General features: G+C 44.0%; 1 protein-coding gene across 3 annotated transcripts; it reads right to left on the bottom strand.

The window, feature by feature from the left end:
* Nucleotides 1–9,186: 9,186 nt before the first annotated feature.
* OAT (ornithine aminotransferase) lies at nucleotides 9,187–22,156 on the bottom strand. 3 transcript variants are annotated; one of them, XM_068689093.1, is made up of 11 exons: nucleotides 22,032–22,046; nucleotides 21,307–21,417; nucleotides 18,919–19,145; nucleotides 18,200–18,424; nucleotides 17,964–18,059; nucleotides 16,132–16,259; nucleotides 14,486–14,608; nucleotides 13,274–13,402; nucleotides 12,190–12,303; nucleotides 11,023–11,167; nucleotides 9,187–10,118 (listed from the first exon to the last, which is right to left on the bottom strand). In XM_068689093.1, exons 3-11 carry the CDS (start codon nucleotides 19,115–19,117, stop codon nucleotides 9,958–9,960), a joined length of 1,320 nt encoding a protein of 439 aa, XP_068545194.1. In that variant the 5' UTR covers nucleotides 19,118–19,145; nucleotides 21,307–21,417; nucleotides 22,032–22,046; the 3' UTR covers nucleotides 9,187–9,957. The 3 variants fall into 3 exon arrangements, with proteins under 3 accessions (XP_068545194.1, XP_068545193.1, XP_068545195.1); XM_068689092.1 differs by lacking the exon at nucleotides 21,307–21,417 and having other exon boundaries at nucleotides 22,032–22,156; XM_068689094.1 differs by lacking the exons at nucleotides 21,307–21,417; nucleotides 22,032–22,046 and adding an exon at nucleotides 20,453–20,477.
* Nucleotides 22,157–22,336: the final 180 nt, after the last annotated feature.

Here is a 22,336-nt window from a genome sequence, read left to right on the forward strand (position 1 = left end):
GCAAAACAGAATGGCTCTAAGATGCTAGAGCACTGAGCACTCAGATAATTTGCAAACTGGATGATAAACTGGGTGTGTTGAAATGCAATCACCAACTTACCCACTGAAATTTTATGAAGGAAATTCTAGTCCAATGCCAAAGAAACAAATGTATGTTTTCTGGGGAAAATAGTAATAATAATAATGGTTTCTGAAAAAAAAAATAATAATTAATTAAAAAAAAAAATGGGGAGAAGCACAGAACCCTAACGACAAAGCCATAGAGCTAAGAAGCAATAAGATGAGCAGTTTTTAATGGTTGTCTCAGCATCTGGACGTTCATATCCACACTGTAGCAGAGGCTTTCTTTCACGTAGGTTTGTCCCCCTGAAAGGTTTGCTCATTCTGCTTCCCTGACTGACAGATACATTTGCTGTCCGGGGCGTTTCTTGCTTTCTTTGGGATTTGGAAAAGAAAGCCAGCTAACTCGGAATTGCAATTATCACCAGACACGTTGTCTTGAGATGGCTTCAATGCAATTTGCTTCCTGTCTGTGGGAAGGGGCTGACGTGACCACATAAAGCTGCTTCCATTTTCCTGTACGTACCAACTGCTCCTGTGCATCTCGTGAGAGAGCGGCTGCATGAGGTTGGTTGAGGCAAACCTTGCAAGCCCGGGCATTCATCGGAAATGTTATTCATGTGTGTCATTCGTTATGTGTGCTAATTGCACGGGGCATGGCTGGCGAGCTAGGCCTGGCAAGGGAAACCCAGGGAGGAGGCTGGAGCCAGCTTTTGGCCAAGGTAATGGCAGAGGGGAAAAACTCTTGAGCAGACCTCAGGGCCAGGAGGTCAGGATCCATAACTGGTCCTTCTACCAAAGCGTCATGCCAAGGTATCCAGGTGTAGCAGGGAAAATAGGCCATGCTAAGCCCCGACAACAGGAGGCTGCAGCCCTTTGCAAGAGGATGATGTGCCAGCTCACTGCACTCGTGCTTGTCAGCTTTAAAATCATAGAAATATTTGGATTGGAATAGGCTCAACCTTAAGATCACCGAGTCTAACCGTCACCTAACCCTGCCAAATCCACCACCTCAGCAGCCCCCCACCAGCAAAGGAAACCAATCCTATTGCTGGGAGAGCAGGGAAACCCCAACAGGGTGTGCAGACAGCGGGAGTTACGGCTCGTTCCCAGCCGGAGTAATTTGTATATAGCTGGAAAAAGGTCATGGTGAGGGAGGATTTCCTTGGGAAAAAAACGGTTTACAAATAGTAGAAATAAATACTCCTTGCAAACCACTGGAGGTGACGCAAGCCAGCTGGAGCCGGCTGAATCTGAGCAGAAACAGAGCTTTCTGTGCAGCCCCACAGCCCCTCCTCACCATCCAGCCCCCAGCTCGGCAAAACTCATCCATTGCTTCTTCCCTGTCTACACTGAAGGTCTTTTACCTTCCTTTTAAGAAAAGGCTTTGCTTCAAAACCTTTAACCACGTGGTTGGGTGAGCCAATAATTTTAGTGATGTTTGGAATAAATTTGATTTAAAAGAGCAGAGCCTGGAGTTAGGGAGAGCATCAGATGGCAGGGTCAGAGTCAGTCTGATGTGCTGGTCTTATCCCCTTTATTTGATCAGGCAAGACTGGGTCCAGAATGTTATTGCTTAGTGCAATGCCATCATGCAGCATCAAACAGATGAACTTGGTAAATGAACACGCCTGGATTATCCCTTCGCCCCGCTTCTTCCCCAGATTTGGATGCAAAGCTTGCTGGGTGGGACAGGAAACACAGAAACAGGCAGAAATCCCAGAGCTGCTGGATCTGGAGGTGGGGAGGTGACACCAGGCACCTTGACTCAGCACCTGGGGCTTTCCCAGCCCTGCTGCATCCAGACCAAAACCTGCCTTGGAAATCCTCTGTAGCTGCAGCCCCGCAGCCAGCCCATGGGGGGAGGCACACCAAAACCCTCCCGGGTGCCTTCCAAGGGCCTCTGAGACACCAGTGTGAACAAGGAGAGCTGTAAAAATGGGTGATGGACCATCAGCAAGGGTTTTTTTTTTTTTTTATTTGGATGTAGAAATGGAAGCAGGAAATTAGAGGAGGACGGGGAGCTAGAAGGCAGCGAAGCGGCAGCGTGCCCGGCGGCCCAAACGATTTACACGACCTGGGCCCTGGTTAAGCAGGACTGTTATCCGATGAAATCTCCCAGCGTGATGGCCAGGCTTTCATCAGCACGCAAATACTTCAGATATTAAAAATGCAAGGCATGGATTTTGGCACGGGGACCGAGATGAGTCATTGTTGCAGAGTGACTTTCAGCATGTGTGGACGCTAAGTGAATGATGGTTGATTATAATTCCTCTCCCGGGGTATTTATAGGTATAATTAGACAGACCTTTCCGAAATTAAAGGTGATGAAGTTATAATGAATGAAATTTTCATCAAAGCGAGGCTTCAAGAATACAATGACTAATGCACAGGAGGAGCCGTGGGGAGAGAGGACACCCTGGGAAAGTCCGGCTGTCCCGAGGGAGAAGAGACACAGCCGGGCAGCACGACGCCCACTCCAGCTTTTCACATCCCCTGACAGCGTTTGCTGTCAATGTGAAGACACGCAGCAAAATGCACACGGCATTAATTTATGCCCTACACCTCCTAAAGGAGACCATCAGGCATCGCACTGCCAGGCTGTGTTTGCAGACGAGCAGGTAAGTGAGCAAATGCTTTCAATGCGCAATTACCTGTTTAATTTCTTTATTTTTATTTATTTTTGCTCATTGTCTTGTTCACTACTTTGTTTATAGCTTCTTTTATCAGGCATGATACCTGTGCGTGGCAGCTCCCCTTCCACTCAGCTTCCCCTCGGTCCTGGGCCACTTCAACCTTTTAGCAATGACCAGGAAAAAAAAGAAAAAGCCCTGCAGAAAGCCCTGACCGAGTCTGCAGACACCACGAAGACTGGGGAGCTGCTGAGGAGAGGACACACCGCAGAGGGAGCAGCACGGTGAGCTTGGCTGGAAAAAATAACGTAGTGTAATGAGACCTGGGCAGGTGCGAGAGCCCCAGCAGCAGCAGCAGGGATCTGGGGGGGATCTGGTGGGGATCCGGTGGGGATCCAGCGGTCCTCTCCGCCTGCAGCTTCCCCTGCTATTGCCCATAGAAAAGTCCCAGTTAGATGCCCTCAAAAATTTGTTACTTAAATCACTAAGGGCATAAGATGTTTTCTTTGGACCCTGTATAACAAAGGCTGCTGTGCCCAAGAAATGGGACTCCCAAAAATATGCATTTTAGGGGATTGCACCTAAAGAAGGTGTGTTTGGGTGATTTTTCACCTGGAGAATCTGAACTGGACACCAACCTTGGGCTGAAGCACCGAGGTCTTGGAGCAGGAGATGGCACAAAGAGGGAGGGCAGCAGGGAGGCTGCCGGCCGCAGCATCACCAAAATCCTGAGAAACGGGAGAAAGAGGGAGCAGAGAGGGACGGGGGGCAGCTACGCCACGCGGGCAAGAATAACCTCAACACACAATGGAAAAACAGCAACGGGCACGTACAACAGGATACAAGCGAGGTGTGAGTCAGGCTGTTGTTAAAAAAAATAAGGAGAAAAAGAAAGCAAACATCCTGCTGAGCTGTCTGAATAGGAACAGCTTTCTCCAGGGGTGCTGCTGCTGCGTGCAAGCCCCGGAGAAGCTTTGCCTGAAGGTTGCAACCAGCTTTGGGCACACTGCAACGGGACAGAGGGGCTCAGCAGCGTGGAAGACACAAACCTGGTGGACACAGCCCGATGTCTGGGTCGTTTAGCAGGAAAGGAAAGCTGCTGAGCACGAGGAAGCAGGTCCCAGCCAGCACCGTGGTTCCCAGCCCTTCTTTTTGGTTTTAATTTGCTTGATATTGGCTGAGCGCGTGGCCACCCACCGGCCCGCAGAATAGACGAGATTAAACCAAACTGTTCCAGCTCAGCCCGCTGTCATGCGAGCCGCAAACGGGTGACTTGCAGCTTGGAAAAAAGCAGCCCCCGACCGGCTGGGGGGCACGGCTGGGGCTCGGAGCATCCCACGCTCCCCGGCCCCCCATGTGGTGCCCAGGCGAGGATCCGCACGGAGGGTGGTCAGGAACAGCCAGCGGCTGGAAAAGTCTGACTGGTGGCTGCCTCCACGCCGAGCAGGGACACCCAGCAGGATAAAAGCACCCACGTCCCCTCCGTGGGATGAAATACAACCGGGAGCTGTGCGTCCTGCAGCTCCCACCTGCCCACCGAGGTAGGGTAGCAGAGCTGGGTAAGAGAGCTGAGAACCCCGCTACAGGTCCTGGTTCATCTCTGCGGGGCCACGAAGAGCAGGGATATTTCAAAATGATGTTTTTAGGGTTAGCTCCTGCTTGGGGAGGCTGCCCTGGGAGATGCAGACAGCCCGTTACAAAGGCAGCAGCCACACAGCACCGCCTGCCCGATAGGGCTTTAATCTTGTTTTCATTTTCGTGCTCTCGAAGGTTAATTTCAGAGGAGCCACACGCAGACATCAGTCCCTTCCTGACACGTTCCTCACGCTGCCTTTAACCTTGCCGTGAAGGCTCTGTTCCTGCAGAGACAACACAAAGCAGCTGAGATGTTCACCCATTATTGCCGAACGCTTCCACAACACCCAGTAATTCATATTTAATCGTGGCTGATTGGTGTTGAGGGTAAAAGAGGGAAAGCTCTGCAGGAAAATAGATCCTCTTGCCCCCAGCCAGAGCTACAGGTACAACGGGGAGGGAAGTGCTCCCATACCTCATCTCCCTTGAAGGTCTCAAGGCTTTCAGGACATTGAGGCAGCTCCTACAGCCTCATCCTGGGTGTGTGTGTGTGAATTACCCCCTCCTCCGTCCCGTTCCTCCAGGTGGAGTTGTGTAACGCGGGCAGCTTTTCCCAGCTCTCCTCCGTCTCTGGGTATTAGCTGCAGGATTAGGTCTCCCCCGTGTCAGCCCCCGGGGAAGGACTGGGAGTTCATCCAAGGTCCAGGCCGTTGTTGGGTTTGCACATCATGCAAAGGGTCAGTACTCCCGAGGGCCTTTATACGGAGCCCAAATCATAGCAAATTAATAGGATTTTGTGCAGGAATGAGGAGGATTTGCTTTCTCCTCGTATTTATTTGGACTAGCACCGATAAGAGCCCGGGGATTTTCTAGACAGCACAGCCTCTGCTCAGATTTCTGCAAACAAGCCCCTGCAGACAGACAGACAGCATGGGAGGGAAACAACCACCAGGCAGGATTCGTTATGGTCACCTCTTAGCCACGCCACGTTAGCGTTCAGCACTCCAGGCTGCGGGATGCAAACAGACTGCCTCGAGGAGGAAAATGAAAGCAGATTAGCTTGCACTTGAAAGAAAAACAAAGGAGCGCTTGAAGCAGCAATGCCTTGACCCCGTGAGCTCTCTGGCTGCACAGGTCTGGGGTGGGACCAAAAAAACACCCAAAACCCCAGAAAACTCCAAGAACACCAGCTGGTTAAGTGCCCCACTCTGGGCCAAAGCACCACAGGGAGGCCCACAGAAAGCGGTTTCCTGATGTAAATAAATATTTAAAGATTTCTCTCAGACCTCCATCTTCCTTCTACTTCAGTTCTTTGGGAAGGAAATTTCCACCCCCCCGCTCAGATGTCCCTACATCCCTATCAGTCAAACAGGGACAGCTATGAATTACCGGGTGTTTGTCATATTAGAGATAAAGGAATTCTATTTTAGTCCCCCCCACCCAAGATTAGCCACGAGTGCACTGCTTAAATTCCAGTTTGAGATATGACACAGAGATGAGAATGGAGTTTGTGTCACATTTCTGTATCAGTGAAGACCAAAAGCGAGCCCTCAGGACTCACAAACTCCCAAAATCCTACACCCAGCAGTAGGCTCCTAGTGTAAAGCTGAGCTTCTGGCTCCATCTGCTGCCAGGAAGATGGAAAAGATGAGAATGTGAACAAGAAACAGCCAAAAATAAATAAGTAAATAAACTACAGCCTCGTCCTCTGCTCAACTAATGCCCTAACACTGCTGCTGAAAGGCAAAGAAAACAGAGGTTGCTTCATCATGGCAATTTCTAGCAGGTTCAAGATGTGCAGTTCTTCACCCGGTCAAGACTGAGAGGCACTTGAGGCCTTTTAAGCAAATAACCTATTTGGGTAAATTTTAACTTTCAGACATACTGTCTGAGTGCATAAATTCAGGTTTTTGCAGCCGTAAAGAATCCCAAAGGACAATGCCATGAGCACGGCTCCAAGATTGCCAGCAGGAAAGACAAAAACTGAAGGAATCCTGCACTGTACGCTTCCTGATCCTCCCCACTTCGCGCTGCTCCTGCCTTTCCCTGCTTCACGTGGCGCCTTTAAACCTCAGTTTACATTTGCCCATAAACAAAGATTTATTTTTCTGTCAGAATACATATTCCATGATTTCACGCCAAGAGAAACGTCCGCGTTTTTTGGCAAAGAGCGCTGGCATATAGCACAATTCGGCATTGTTTTTGCAAACAAAGCTTCCAGTGAAGTCAATGGCAGCTCTGGGCACACGAGGAATGCTGCTTTGGCTCTTGGGTGCTTAGATTACCTCCCCGTGTTTGCACAGCACTCAGTGCACAGTCACTGTTCGTTTAGGAAAGCATTTCATACACCATACCCGACACAAAGAAACAGCAGAACGCGTGCAGGCACTATGATGGAGACAGATTAAGCCTTTAGAGCCAAATGCTTGACGTGACATCTTGTAAAATGCACACGGACCTCCAGGAAATTTCATTGCTGTGGAGCTCCTGCTAAAGGAATGGACACCATTTGGATAGGCAATTTGTGTCGAACACACAGATCCCTTTCAAATCCCATTTTAAATATGAATTTCAATTACAATAGCAGGAAGCATCACCAAAGAAGTGTTATTGCCATGCCTTCTTCCCTATCAAGATGCATCTCTATCTCTACAAGGTAAGAAAAGTACTTTAAAAGTACTTGGAAGGCATCAAAAGGGAATTCTCTGGGCTTGCTTTCCTCACCTCTTCACTTCTATAATGCTAGGATGCAAAAACAAACCCATAATATTTTACGAAGCATCTTATGTATTTTCTTTGCACATTTCAGAGTACGTATTACGCTAATTTGTAAATGATTTCCACTTTGGCATCCTTCAAATGCAAACTTTGTTCAGGAGCAGCGCCTGGCAGAGCTGTAGCACACTTGAGCAACTTGTACAACAAGCACAAACACGAAAGCACCGAACTTCTGGCGCTGAGCTGTTGGAGGCACTTTAGTTGTCTACATTTTTTTGGTAAGAGAAGCCCTGAAGAAAATTTCTAAGGCTAATTAAAATCCCAGACAACAAACCCAGAGACTGATTTACAAGCCCATTAGTTATATGAGCAGCTGCATTTGAGCTTGAGAGATTTAAGCCATGTCACTAAAATCTAGTAAGCATGAACTGGGATTTGGCCAGAAGACAGACAAAAAGACACTTTCCACGGTAAAGTTAGCCCTCGTTTTGCCCTCTCCTTCTCCAAACACACGCTACATATCACAGGCAGACGATCTTTCTTTACTCCCAAAGCAACGTATGTGGTTTCTTAACTCTGCTCCTGAATTTCTGAGCTGCTTCAGCAGGCACTACACACCTGCCTTCCTCACACGGGTAGCTGTGGCTCTGGAAACAATACAGAATTGAGGGCAACTTTCAGGTCAAAAAAGGAAAAATCCTTAATTACCCAGTCATTAAATAAGTGTAATTTAAGATGAGTTTTTGACTTCTCTTCAGAAAGGCTTTACATGCCTCAGTTTTTGTAAGCTCATCAAGGAAACGAGATTCAGGAAGCAACCATGGGATGAATAAAAAGCCCAGAGATCAGCCAGCAATGATCTGCTGTACAAACAGGAAAAAAAAAAATCAAGTCCTGAGCAGACTTGGCCCAGTTAGTCTGCAACTGGAAAGTGGGCTGGACAAGATCAGAGCTGAAATCGATAACAAAGCCAGAGAAACCTTCTGAGTAAGAGGCTGAAAGACAATAAACCAGAACAAAATGTTACATGCGGGTTATTCTTGCTCGTTACACAAACAAACAAAATGAGGACAAACAGGTTCAAAGCTGTTCTTCAAAACAATTCGCACAGAAGGGAGCCTGCAAGCACAAGCTGAGAGATAAAAATATGCCACTGCAAGAAAACCCAAACGACAGTGCTTAGGCATGAAGTGCAGCACAGCACACAGGCGGCACAAACAAGTCCAGCTCTGCTCAGCAGCAGCGAGGGCACGGTTGGAGCAGTGAATCACAGGAGAGCAAGAAGGATGACGAGAAACATTACCTTGCAGGAAAAGTAATAGAATTTTACTGAGAGAAGGAGAAACCACTGAAACAGGAATGATAACGATCTTTACACGTGTTAAAGACTTGTACAGAAGGACAATAACCCGTTCTGCGGCCCTGATGGGCAGCAAGAGAGACACAGACAATAAATACAGCAGGAAACTTGCTAGCTGTGAGGATGAGGAAGCACTGAAACAGGGAAAGAAGTCTTCTGCCCTAGAGGCCTTTCAGGCAATTACGCAAACAGTGGCATAACTGGGGCAGGGGAATGGACCTGATCATGTCCTTGGCTCCTGCCAGCCCTACTGCTCTATGAAAGCAATTTTTTTGGCTGCTAAGGATTTTGGAGGGTTCGCCTTTTGGAAAGGACTCCAGCAATGATGTTCTCACTGAAATTTCTTTCAGTTACTTCACCTTTCCTGTTAGGTTGCAGAAGCACAGCCTGCAGAAATGGCAGCCTTCCCAAGCAACACCTTTCTGCATTTAATTCCTGAGGCTAACAGTCAGGGTGACACACTGCCCCTTGCACAAATGAGACCTTTCCAACTTGAATCACTCTTCCCCCATCCATGGCAGATGACTGTATTTTGTCTGAAACCAAGTAAGGTACACACCTGGGTAAGGCACTCACTGGGGTCCTGAAGGGCAGATTGGTTCATTTCTATGAACTGCGTTGCCTTTCAAGCACCACAGCATTATTTACCATTTGCATGGTAAAGCACTCATCCTAGGGAAAAAAAAAAAAAAAAAGAAAAGAAAAGAAAAAAAACAGCAAGAGCTGCCATATAAAGAGACAAAAAGACAGAGACTGTTGTGGCTCTGGATAGAGCTGACTGCAAGTTTCTGTGGGGCTCACTCTTTTTCAGTACACTGTGGATTTAAATTGCACATTAACTTTTTTTTCTTTTTAAAGCAAGGCATGTTTTAATAGAAACATCCAGATTATAGGAAGTTCTGTAACAGTAAAAACAGATCTGTATACTCAGATCTATTTTACAAGATTGCAAAGCCAAACACCGAGACCAGTCTTGAGAACAGCAACTCGAGTTATAAAACCAAAATGCTTTACACACGGAACACAGCCTGATGCTTGTCAAGATCACCGGCACAACACCCAGTTTGTGAAATCTTCAGCATTGTTTTTTTTTTCTAGCTGTAAATGAAAAACAGAAATTCTACCATAATGGCAAGCGCTTCCCCACTACAAACATCTCACCAAGAGGCAAAAATACCAAATGTGATGCCTGGGAGAGTTCTGAAAGCTCAAGAGCACCCTTACTGAATATATATATATATATATATAAGTTATACTCTAAACTTTGGCCAAGACTTTCAATAATTAAGCAGATTTGTACAGATGTGCCCCCCTCAAACACTCTGACTCAGTTTGGTTAAGTTTCGACTAGATGAACAGAACCTCATCACTTCATCTCCACGTATTCCAAGATTGGAAGCTCTTTAAAATCATTATTAAATTATAATGGCTCTGAAGAAAATAAAAGACATAGCTTTTTTTTTTCTTTTTTTTTTTTTTCCTGTTTTTAAAGACTTAAGTCCTCTTAGATAAAAGGAGTTAAAGATGCTTGCTTCACGTGCAGGCTTCATCGCACATATAACAACACACCAGCTCGGGTCAGTCAGCAGATACTCTTTAAAAGCCACATTTTCAGAAAGACAGAATGGTCTTATGAATTATTTCGATGCACTCTCTGATTTCATCCTCCTTAATCACCAGAGGCGGTGCCAGCCGGATGATATCACCGTGGGTAGGTTTGGCAAGAAGTCCGTTATCGCGAAGCCGCAGACACACCTTCCAGGCATCGTAGTCTGCAATGAAAGGAAAGACATTTACACCGTGCCAGAGGAAGTGGCGCATTTTCAGCACGTGGTATGAGGAGCCAGACTGTAAACTGCTTGTCGTTTAGTAGTGAGAAAAATCAAATATCATGTGCTCTTTCTCACAAATGAAGTGGTGACATCTGAGCAGCTCTCCAGAATTTGCAGTGAATATTTAAGGCCGCTGCAAAAACTGAGCTTTGCTCTTTCACAGATGAGAGCCTGCCTACTTGTAGCAAGAGATTAAACAAAGAAAACTAGAAATGGAAGCCTGCAAGAGGCAGGTAAAATAAGTCTGGATAGGACCTCAGACAAGGTTACTTTTATGCCTGGATTTCAGCGCATCACGTGCATGACTGAAGAAATTACAGCCCTTCCCTTGCAGCATTTTGTCGCTTAGTATATTGATGACAAAAAAAAATAATTGTCTGCTCTGGCTTTTAAACCATTTTCTGGTGTGCTTCAGTGTGTTAATCCCTAGAAACTTGTTTTCAGTCGTTAACTCTTTCCTTCCTTATGCCTTCCAGTATTCATCTAATTATCCTGGAATAAACAACCTCAGCCAAACTTCCAGAAACCAGCCTCCCAGACATGGCCAGTTATCTCCAGCTGAACACACAAAGGGGCATTTGTGGGGAGCTAAGTTCACCACCAGGTTTGAACATTATCCAGTCATAAAATAATTCGTGTTGTTAAAACAAAAGTTTAGATTGAGATAGTAAAAGCCTCCTACTTTTAATAGCACACACTCAAATTTATAGGCAGCACTACAGTGCCAAGATCAGAACCCAAACAAGATGACTACAAGCTATGTCCCTACTCCACAGATACTTGCGATTTCAACTTGAAAATTATTTGTCATGCTACGACTCTGCAGTTGATTGTGTTTCCTTACCTTTGGTTTCCCGGATTACAATTGCATTGAGCAGTCCTTTTCCTCTGACACAAGTCACAATATCAGACGGTGTCTTCATGAGCTCATTTCTTAATATGTTACCCATTCTTTCTGCATTTTTAGCCAAGCCTTCCTCTTCAATTACCTACAGGAAGGTTAGAAGGTTAGTGCTGCAGTCAACTGAAGGGCACTGCATTTGTTTTAGTTGTCTACTCCCACATGGCACACGGGGACATTACAATTGCTGAGATACAAAAGCTGACCCATCCAAGGTGCCACTGCAAACATAGCACATCCAAGCCAGTTATCATTAAGCCTTCACTCATTTGTGTTTACAAGAAACAAATCTCTAAACTGTTTTCCAGTTGTCTTTTTTTTTTCCTCCCCAAGTAAAAAAATAAACCTCTGAAGGCTCAATCTCTGAGTTTGGCCAAGTCCACGTATCAGGCAATGATGAGGCTTTTTGAGTGACTTGCTTAAATGTTGTGAATTATGCAATTACACAATGTTTAAAATATGGTATCTGGACAAGATATTTTACTAGCTTTTGTTTGAGCTCCAGTGCCACGTGTGTTATCAAGCTCACAGAGCAGCAACTCTTAAATATGGCATAATGAAATATACTATTTTTAAAATGACTCAGTGAAATTAGTAAAATCATTCTACTGAATTTAAGTACCTTAAACCTTGTCCTGGATAATGGCTTAAATGGTAGAATAAAATTTAAGACTATAAAATACAAAAAAATTAGAAATGTTTTGTGACATTACACTAAAGGAGGATTTAGATTAGACATTAGAAGGAAGTTCTTCACTGTAAGAGAGGTGAGAAACTGGCACAGGTTACCCAGAGAAGCTGTGGATGCCCCATCCCTGGAGGTGTTCAAGGCCAGGTTAGATGAGGCCCTGAGCAACCTGATCTAGTGGGTGGTGTCCCTGCCTATGGCAGGGGGTTGGGGTTGGATGATCTATCTTTAAGGTCCCTTCCAACCCAAGCCATTCTATGATATGATTCCACATGCAAGTAGTTACCTACTACCAATTTTTCATTCTTATTAAATGTAAATTTCTATTTGTATCGTAACACCAATAATGTTCCTTAATTATGCAAAGATAATGTCTGTGTGACATCTTTATTTCTTTAGGATACAAATATTAAAACACAAACCTCCAGAGCTGCTATTGCAACACGACAGGCTAACGGATTTCCTCCATATGTAGATCCGTGTTCACCAGGCTTAATGGTCAGCATAACTTCATCATCACACAGCACTGCGGAGACCTAGAATGGAAAGGTCAGCTAACTCATTTACCTACATCATTTAGAACAGAAAACTTAAATCTCTCAGAAGTAAACTTCTCCGCAGGGCTCAGGAAAGGATGCTTTTCATCCCATGGCAATAAGTTGCATTTACATTCCTAGCTCTGTGCAGAAGAGGACATCTGACAATCCCAGAACAGCTTAATCCCCTTAGATACACTCAGCTATACTGGTAATATACAGCAGTTAACTACAGCTGAGAGGCATTTCTCCAAAATGAATATTATTTCAAGAGTTTAAGTTTCATAACTCTGTTTAACAAGTCAAAACCAAGCCAAAACAGTTCAAGGCAAGCTGCAATTTTCAGCTTAATCAGCAGAAAATTATGTCACTCCAGGAGGATAAACCCAGTCATGTGGGCATGACAAACAAGTGAACTAATGCCAGTTGTTCAGAAAAATGCTTTTAATAGCTGATGTTTTAGCACACGTTATTTTTCTCCCATTTTACAAAGTTATTCAGAAATTCATTAAAGCAAGACTGTGATGATCTACTGCCCAGAGACAGTGTTAGAATCACTAACTAGTGATTCCAGAATGAAAGGCTGACCACTGGACACTTACCTTTCTGGTATTATCAAACTGAAGTAAACAGAGATACATCAAATCTATTCAATTAACAATGACCAAAACACTTAAAAAATCCCAGAAGATGCATCTAATGATGTGCCAAACTAACAATACAAGTATCAACACAGAAAGTTCAGTACTCTCTAGCCATTTCAGCTATATATGTAACCATGTATTCCATAATTTTCTGATGCATCACTCACAGGCTCTACTATCTGGGTCACAAATTACAGTTAATCTTGTAAACACCGATTTCCAAGCACAGCAAACATCAAATTTGTCTTCCAACTAGTAAACTTTCAGTCTTAATTACTTTAAAATTGATTAGCCAACTGATTTATTTATTTATTTTTGTTACTCACAGGATATAAGCCACCAGAAAGGGCCTTTCCAAGAAGAATTATATCAGGCCTCACATTTTCATGGTCAACAGCTAGCATTTTTCCTGTTCTGGCTAAACCCGTCTGGATTTCATCGGCAATAAACAGAACCTTTATAGAGATAAAAAGAAAAAACACACAAGTTACAAAAAATGACTTTTCACTCCCATTCCTACTTCAGTTCAAACAGAGTTGCACACAGTGAAAGACCTTCCAGCTGGATTGCACTACGTGCGCTTCTTTAAGACACACACATTCTGTAAAATGTCAAACTAATGAAAAGTAAACGTACTACCCTAATTCTCTCTGACATCTTTAACAAAGATTCTCTGCTACATAAGGAATACTCTACATCTGCTTGGTCCCTGTTCAAACAGAATCTATTTACACTACAACAGCAAGTGAGATTTCCAAAAAGTTAGGATTAGTCCATCTTTTACTCCAAGCGCATTGTTTGGAAACTGACCTTTGAAAGCTTCTGAAAAATGCCACTTTAGCAACTCTGCTGGTCTCAGTCTGATCCCCAGTGTCTACATGACTCTGAGAGCCTACATGCAAGTCTTTGATCTCATTTTCCTAAGCTGTACTACTGTTGTGCGCTAGAATTCATAAAGTACCTAATTCCTTTTCTGTGAGGTACGCATCACAGTAAGAGTGCAGGCAACTTCATTACCTGTATGTCAATAGCTTCCTCTGAAGGTTTGGAATAATTTATGGGTAACATTTTCAAATTCAGAATCAGAATTCTATTAGAACAAAGAGTTTTGATTTTCAAATCAGACAGGCTTCATAGGAATAAAAAGCCATGACTCAGCAAAACTTTTGTTGTTTTCGTTACAAAGGACAAGGCCTAGACCTGTAGAAGACCCTGACCAAGCTGATGCTGCAATAAGGGAAGGCAGCCCGCTTCTGAGCATTAGCAGTACTCAACACCAACAAGAGTAAAAAAGAAATGTAAAGTTCAATCAAAATAAATGCAGTTTCAAAAACTTCAATTAGAAACTTACATTGGTGACAGCAATAATAAACAGAGAAAAGGGAGCACTGCAGGAAGTGTAAGTATCCCTACCCTAATCCACTGCAATTATTAAACAACATTTGAAGTCCTATACCTTGCACGAGAATAACCTTACAAGACATGCCAGGACATACAGCACGTAATTTTAAGCCATCTTGCTCTAATGAATTCCTTACGTTATGCTTTGTGCAGAGGTCCCGCACTCCCGTGAGATAACCTTTGTCAGGAACAACCACGCCTGCTTCACCTTGAATTGGTTCAACCATGAAAGCGGCTACGTTGGGATCTTGAAGTGCCCGCTGTAAATATGATGTGCACAGAAAGAGAAAAAGAAAAACTTGTATTCAGGTCACATTTACAAAATATGGGAAGAGCACATAGCACAACCTAGCTGTCACTGTTTTCAATCCTAAATGCAGGTAACAGTATTCAGGTCAGACAGTTATCTCAGTGCCATTTCAGTTCCAACACAGAAGCCTACGTCCCTGCTTGCCTCAAAAGATCAGTTGGTGTGCTTGCTTAGGGAATTACGAACCTTCAAAAACTGCAAAGCCAGACAAGCAGATTATCGGATCAGTCCATAAGTTATCTCAGAAATATACTCAGTTTTACCCCATACAAGGCAAACAATTGCTCAATGCTTTCCCCAGATCACCTCAAACAAAAAGGAATGGAGGCTCTCTAGTACAACGCTGTCATCTTAAAGCAAAGTCCACAGCTACATTCTTGCACTAGAAGGTTTACAAGTCTACAAGGCTCAAAAGATACAAAGATTCCCAGCACAAGTTTACTACAGCTTTCCCTAATACTGCCCTGTAAACAGAATAAATTCAGTTATTAGTCTGATGGACACGGACGTGGGTTCTGGGTCTCCAGAGCACATTCAAAGCCTCAATATAAAGTTAGCTGAAAGCCAGTAAATACTTGCAGAGCTTTCACAATGAACAGCCTTACTTAGGTTCAAAGCTGATTTAGCTACTCCACAAAGTAACTATAACACAGAGAGCCCTTAGTTTCCCCTAAACAAACTCCTAGGAGACAGGCATCTCTGTCCCATAAACCACCACAGATGGTTCATTGTACTAAGCAGGCACAACAGACACGGAGGACTGACTTGTCACTCATGGAGATGATGTATGATGGAATTGGAAATGCCAATGATCCTACTGCCTCAGTACCATTTGTGTTTAGCTGGAACCTTCCTGCCTTCCAGGTCCCAAATCCAGTTACCCTATGGCTGCTATCAAGCACCATCTACCCTCCAATGCACAAATCCAGGCTATGAGTGTGGGAAGTTTTAATCAAGATCAACACTCCCCAACAGCTTGTCTGCAGAATCAGTAATATTTCAGTAACTTGAATGAACTGCCAGTCTAGCATGTTTTTAAGGATGCTGTGAAGCTTGTAAGACTGGTAAGCAACTGCAGTGAATTCTAGTTATCCAGTCATTGGAGGATACTTTTCTCAGAAATGCTAAGGAAGTCAAGATATTAGCTTCAGAATCCACGCCCAACTTTAGAACATATTTTACTTTATGCAAGTGTAATATGAATCCCCTTGCAGTTTATTTGCTGTTCTTTATTTATACCTGAAGCATCTTCTACACCTGAAATGAAACAGATCTTCTTGTTTGCCTTCTACCTCCTAAAGTAAACTGAAAATCAAAGCCAAAGGAGAATTTGCACCCATTACCTGCAGTGTATATGTATCTAGACATACATAAGAAATACATATTTCTTAACGCATATGTTTTAAATGACAAGCTTCTGATTTTTCTGCCTTGCTATTTACCTAAGAGACACAGTAAAATAATTCCAAATACCTCAAGAGCTGGTAGGTCATTGTATGGGATCACTTCGAAACCTGGCATAAAGGGTCCAAATCCATCATAACTCGATGGGTCTGTAGAACTGGAGATAGCAGACATCGTTCTGCCCCAGAAGTTGCCAGCTAAAAATAATAATAATAATAATATTTATATTTATATAGCAAACATCTCATTGACAAAATTACAATGCATTTTCACCTCACATAACTGGCAGAGGTTCATTACAAAACTAAGAGCCAGAACGCTTTGTAGGACATCATATTTTTTAACCTGCTTATGAATTTTAAGAGCTGTCTAACATTAGCATCCTTCCAGCAATTGTTAGCAGTTTCCATTGATGCCTTAAATACATCAGGTTGCTCTATCAAAAGCACGTCGGAAAAACAAACGAATATTATGACATGACCTGGCAAGTATACAAAATAACTTCCATGAAGAAAATACCATCCAGAATTTAAATCCTATAAATAAAGCTGCCAGTAAGCCTAAAAAATATGTTTCTGTGTAGTTCAAAGTTCCAGGAAAAGCCGTTTATATTTTTAAAAACACTCTGACTTTGCACTATTTCATATAGAAACATGAGTTAAAATGGTTGGGAACTAACTATCACCAAGACTATGAAAAATTATTTTAGTATTTCCATTGAATAAACTTACTGTCACCTAATTGATAATTAGATGTCTGATAAGAATAAGGAAGATAAGATTTCAAAACGGTCACAACAACCCCTGCTATGCTCTGGGGAGTCACCTATCAAAGTGAGAAAGCACTTACTGAAAGTTGACTGACTAAAGAGAGAAATAAAATATATATGGAAGAAAGGGAGAAATACATTTGTTTAAAGAATTCCCAGAAAAAGAAAAAAAAAAATCTAATCTAATTGGCCCTAGAAAACATAACTCAGTGCTCAACTTTGAATTTCAGTTTATAAATGCAGTCTAATGACAATTTATAGTTCAGCTATGACGTGCACCAGAAGTCAGAAACAGACTGCAGCTGTAGCAACCAACAAACACATAAATAAATCACTTATTAATAAGTTTCATTCTGGGAAGTTGTATAAAATACAGAGCCACTGAAAAGCAGCAGAATCAACAAAAAGCACTTCATCTACAACCAAAAAATACCAAATAGATGTTATTTGAACTAGCCCTAAGCAGTCATTTTTCAGCAAAGCACAGTAGCTTCTTCAGTGGTAGGCAACTTTTCCCTGTAATATAGCCAAGAAGAGCAGATGAAGGATGAAAGCACACCACTTAGATAGTCAGGACCCACTATCAATTTTAGCAAGACTGCTGTTACCCTTGCTGTATGATCAAGACTACAAAATGGCTTTACTGGATTAAAGCCAGCTTCTGGAATACCGAATTAAAGAATGCCGAAGAGAAACACTGGTCGGGAGTTGTTAAGAAGGAAGGAGGTTATCCCAAATGTGGGATTTTTGAGAGGGGTCTCAACAGTTTAATTCAAATGAAAGGTATCACAAGAAAGAAGGAATAAAAAGATACTGTGCTTTAACACCCAAACAGCGATTAAAAGAGCGCGGAGGATGAATGCAGCTTCCATCTGACTTCAGGCAGCTATTAAGCAATATCTGACAACAAAAAGGGTTAAGTAGTACAAATAACGTCTACTTTATACATCCAATTGCTATTTATAAAGCTCTATAAACCACTTCATTAACAGTGCTTTCCTTCCTTCAGTGAAAAAACAAAGCATTAATAATACTGCAGTACAATTGCTACAGCTACAGGACGAGTGCTACTGCCAGTGTCTAGAGCTGCCTTCTTCTCAGTACCTCAACTCATAACCCACACGTAACCTACCTGCAAAAATAATTTTTGCTTTGTATTTCGGAATGCCTTTTACAACGTATGCCCACTTCCGAGCCAACTTACAGGCAGTTTCTCCAGCTTCCACTCCTAAAACATAAAGCAGCACCATTATCGTATTTGTACATCTGACAGGTCATCGATGCAGTAACAAACGCATCAGTGCAGCACAAAAGTTTTGATTCTCATGGAAAAAAATACAGTGGAAATAAAATTCTTTTTTCTTTTACCTGTGTTCATTGGAAGAACTTTGTTATAATTGAACATTTTGGTGACAAACTCCTCATATTCACCAAGCACATCGTTGTAAAATGCTCTAGAGGTAAGGGTCAGTTTTTCAGACTGAGCTTTCAGAGCACTCACAATCTTTGGGTGACAGTGGCCTTGATTAACAGCACTGTAAGCGCTTAGAAAGTCAAAATACTTTCTGCCTTCAACATCCCACACATAAACACCTAGAAAAACAAAAGTATGGTAAATACTGCGGAGCAGCAAATCCCCTTAAAATATAGTTAAAAATCAGAGTAAATTTAAATTACACCAAAACACAGGAGCAGTAGACAAGGTTAAGTATACACTTAAACAGGGATCCAATGCAGTTTTCATGTTCACCTTAACACTGAAGATCTCCATACAAGGCAACAGAAGCAACAGCTGCCTGAAGCTTTCTTGCTGAGTTATTCTGAATTATGGAAATCATCAGAACTTAGACCTTTATTTAAATAAATCATTTTATAGAGAGCACAATTGTATCAAGTGGCCTCATAAGGCTGCAGCATAAGGCCTCATAGAGAGCTATGGCCTGCAAATTAACTACCTTTACTTCATCAATTATCTCAATCTTCTCTGCTCCCAGCCCGACAAGAAAAGAGTTTTGAAACTGATTAGCTCAAAATCATTATGTACACACATCCCATCAACAGGACCCAGGGCAACCGAAATAAAATACCTTTTCCCTTCTCCAGAGCCACAGGCAGCGGGTGGTAATTGTGGGCCCCATATTTAGCCTCACGTTCAAAAATGTAATCAGAGGACAGAGGTCCTTGAACTGTTTTTTTGGTAGCAACTGAGGTAGCAGAACTCAGCGAAGCATGAACACCTCGGCACAGAACAGCGAGGCTCTGCGGGCGGGTGAGCTTGGAAAACATTGTTGACTTCAGGTATGCTGTGAGAGATCTGGAAAAAAAAAAAGGAAAAAGAAAAAAAAAGAGGTTAATGATTAGCACTAACAGTACTTCTGAACAAATACATGACGCGATTAAAGTGCTTCTACTGCCAGGATTACAGGTTTCCCAACCGTTCTGCGCTGCAATCAGGAAAGCTTGTACGAAGTATAAAGGAATGCAGCACTGACTTCAACTAAGTTGTTTTTTTCCCCTATTCTAATGTACACTCCCAGTAACAGAACAAAAACTGCACGACTAAGCAAGCCTAAGAGCTAGTCCCCTAATTTTTACCTATAAAAGTATCTTTTCTTTGTGCCTTAAATTGCAACTAAATTTATTAATACAAGCTACGTTTAGCAGAGCAGGGAAATTATCAGAAAGTTAGGTTTATCAGGCCGCTGGGGCTGCTGAAATGCCTTTCATCTGACGAAGACTTCCTTAAGAGAAATCTCAACACAGAATCAGAAAGCAAATAATATAAGGCTGGAAAGAAGCACCTGACCAAATAATGTTTAGCTGATAATATCAGACTGATAAAGGACAGATTAGTTTTAACCAAGGTCAGCTTTAAGAAGTCAAGTTAGTGGCTTTTTGTATAAACTGCATTCTTGATGTTAAAGCGTATCCAGCTACGGATAAAGAACTCCTTTTTAGGGGCATTTCAAGGCAATGAGAAAACGAATGGAAAGTAACAGCTAATCAAGTGTTAATCATCTTTATAGTACCTTGTATTTTCTGAGGAAAATTCATTGATTTCCCCCAAATACATAACCTTATACTGTTAACATCTATGGATAGAATTTCATGAAACACACACATGAAAAACGTTAGGAACTTGAACTTCCACTGCATTTTTCCCCCTCCTGCTCTGTCAGAGCAACCACACAATTACGCCTTCAAAAATGAAGAACAGAACCATGGTCTAATTCCCAGCAGTAGGTGGCATCTTTCCATTTAAATTCCACAAGCATTTACCAAAGAGCGTAATTAATATTCCCAGACTTATATGGCTAATGTGTCTTTGGAAACAAACTTGTCAAGTCCATCAAAGCGGAAGGCAGAACTCCAAGATGTGGTGAATCTTTTCAGATTTGTATTTGACAATGGAATAGAAATTGTTTCCACAGTTCTTTGATAGCACTTCCAAATTATGGTAAAGGATTAAGAAGCACCTGAAACACAACACTGGGACAGTGTGAAAAGAAAGCTCTGTGTCTTTCCATTCAGGGGAAAGCCCTAACACCAGAAAGGCCCAAGATGCCTGTGAGAGCTGGAAGGAGCAAAGGATTCTTCCACGTTCAACTTGTTCTTACTTACAGAAGGATGAGAGTAGTGACGACAGCAGAGAGCCAAGGCAGAGATGCTCACTTTAGCAAGACCATGAGCAGTCAGAGCTAAAGATTCCAGTTTTGCACAACATCACACTTACAAACTGTAAAAAGTTATTAGCCCACAATGAAGATGACAATGACAAGTGCTCTGATTGTCAAATGCAGCCTCCTTTGCAACAGACTCCACAGCAAACTGAAGAGCTTTTTAAGGAACCTCAACACCAGCACACTACCTAACAACAAAAGTGTACTGCAAAAGATGTGTATCAAACAGGAGAACACAGGGACAGTTTATGGGAGGAGATGATTATTTCAGGCTACTTGCAGCAGCAGATTATTCTACATTTATTTTGGTAAAGGACTGCACGCTGGATGAGTCACCTTAAAGAGGCATTTTTTCCAGCAGATTCCTCCGACATTATATTGCTGTTCCTCATTTCTAAGCAAAGCCAGAAAAACGATTTCCTGCATCTACCAAAATCAGCAGTCCCCGTTCCAGCAGGAGATCAGCTGCTCCTCAGCCCTGGGCATTTTACCAACTCAGGGCTGTTAAGTATTAGCAGTCTGTGTTAATACTCTTCAAGACTGTCACTCAAAGATTTTACCAAAAAAAAAAAAAAGGCAAATATGTCTTCATGGAAGAAAAATTTTGACAGAGTCAGCTCAGCTGCACCACTTAAAAACACAACCTGCTTAACCCCTTAACTGCCATTGGTCTGTGCCACCCTGCCCCTGACACACCTCCCTGGCAGGGCAGCTGGTTCTGTGATAAGCTCCTCTATTTTTGGACATGCCCCAAATATCCCTGAAATGAAAGCTGTAAAGGAAAGAAGCTCTTACCTGCACCTCACCAGAGAGTTAAGGTTCTGCAGGGAGAGTTACAGAATTACTCTTCCTTCAGGGTGGCAAACCTTAACCAGAAAGACTTCCCCTCCAGGAGGAAGAAACGACCTGCAAGCTGCAGAAGCGAGGCTCTATCATTTCAGCTGAGCATGGGGGGGGTTACCCTGAGCAAAGCAGAGCGAAACCACGAATTCCTGTTGCATCTGGAGCCGAAAAGCGAGGAGCAGCCTGCTCCTGGCGATCCGCACGGCGATTTCAGGAAGAAGGAGGGGTGCAGCAGGGGGGAAAGCAGGAACTCGTTATAGGGCAGGAGGCAGGCGGGAGGTGTTGCATCAGAAACGGGGCCAGCCCCCCCTGCTGAGCGCTAGGGAAGCAGCTTCTCCTCCACAGCAGCCCCTCAGTAACGCTGCTCGTCTTACACCGCCTTAAACCGGAGAAAATAAACCCGCGCGGGCCAGTTTTACCTCAGCATGGCTAAAAACAACATTAAATAAATACATTTTGGGGAGGCGGCCCTGCCTGAGGCGGGCGGGCTGCGAGCTCCCCTCAGGCCTCTTGCCCCCAACGGGCCCGAGGGGAGCCTGAGGGGACCCTGAGGGACCCCTGAGGCCTCCCTCACGGCAAGGCGGCCCCGCGGCGCTCCCCTCCCTCATGGTTGCCTCCGTCGTGAGGCGAGAAGCGAGGCTGGGCCCGGTTCCCTCCCCCCCCCCCCCGGTCCCTACCTGCCGGCCCTGCTGCTCCGCCCGCGGCCCGCGGCGCAAAGGCGGGGGCGGCCGGCGGCAGCTGTCACCGCGCCTCACGCCCCGCCGCCCATTGGCTGCCGCCGCCCGCCCCTGCCCCGCCGCCGCTCGCCATTGGTTCCCGCCGAGGAGAACGCCCCGCGCTCGGCCAATCGGAGGGCGAAGGAGCCGCAAGCCCTCAGGGAGGGCCCGCCCCCTCGCCTCGCCTCGGCGGCCGTTGGCGGCGCTGCCTCAGGGCCGCCGCCCCCGCAGGGAGCTGACGGGGCCGGGGAGGGAACGAAAGGGAG

Source organism: Anas acuta, chromosome 7, assembly GCF_963932015.1.
Source record: "Anas acuta chromosome 7, bAnaAcu1.1, whole genome shotgun sequence".
Taxonomy (NCBI): domain Eukaryota; kingdom Metazoa; phylum Chordata; class Aves; order Anseriformes; family Anatidae; genus Anas; species Anas acuta.

Bases quoted from the DNA above. Each gene is read 5' to 3' on its own strand.
- OAT (XM_068689092.1), bottom strand. From the start codon at position 19,117: ATGTTTTCCAAGCTCACCCGCCCGCAGAGCCTCGCTGTTCTGTGCCGA. The intron at 12,304-13,273 runs GTGAGTAACAAA...TTTCCATTCTAG, and splicing joins TTTCTGGTGGCTTATATCCT to GTCTCCGCAGTGCTGTGTGA. The intron at 11,168-12,189 runs GTTTGTGTTTTA...ACCTTCCTGTAG, and splicing joins TTGCAATAGCAGCTCTGGAG to GTAATTGAAGAGGAAGGCTT.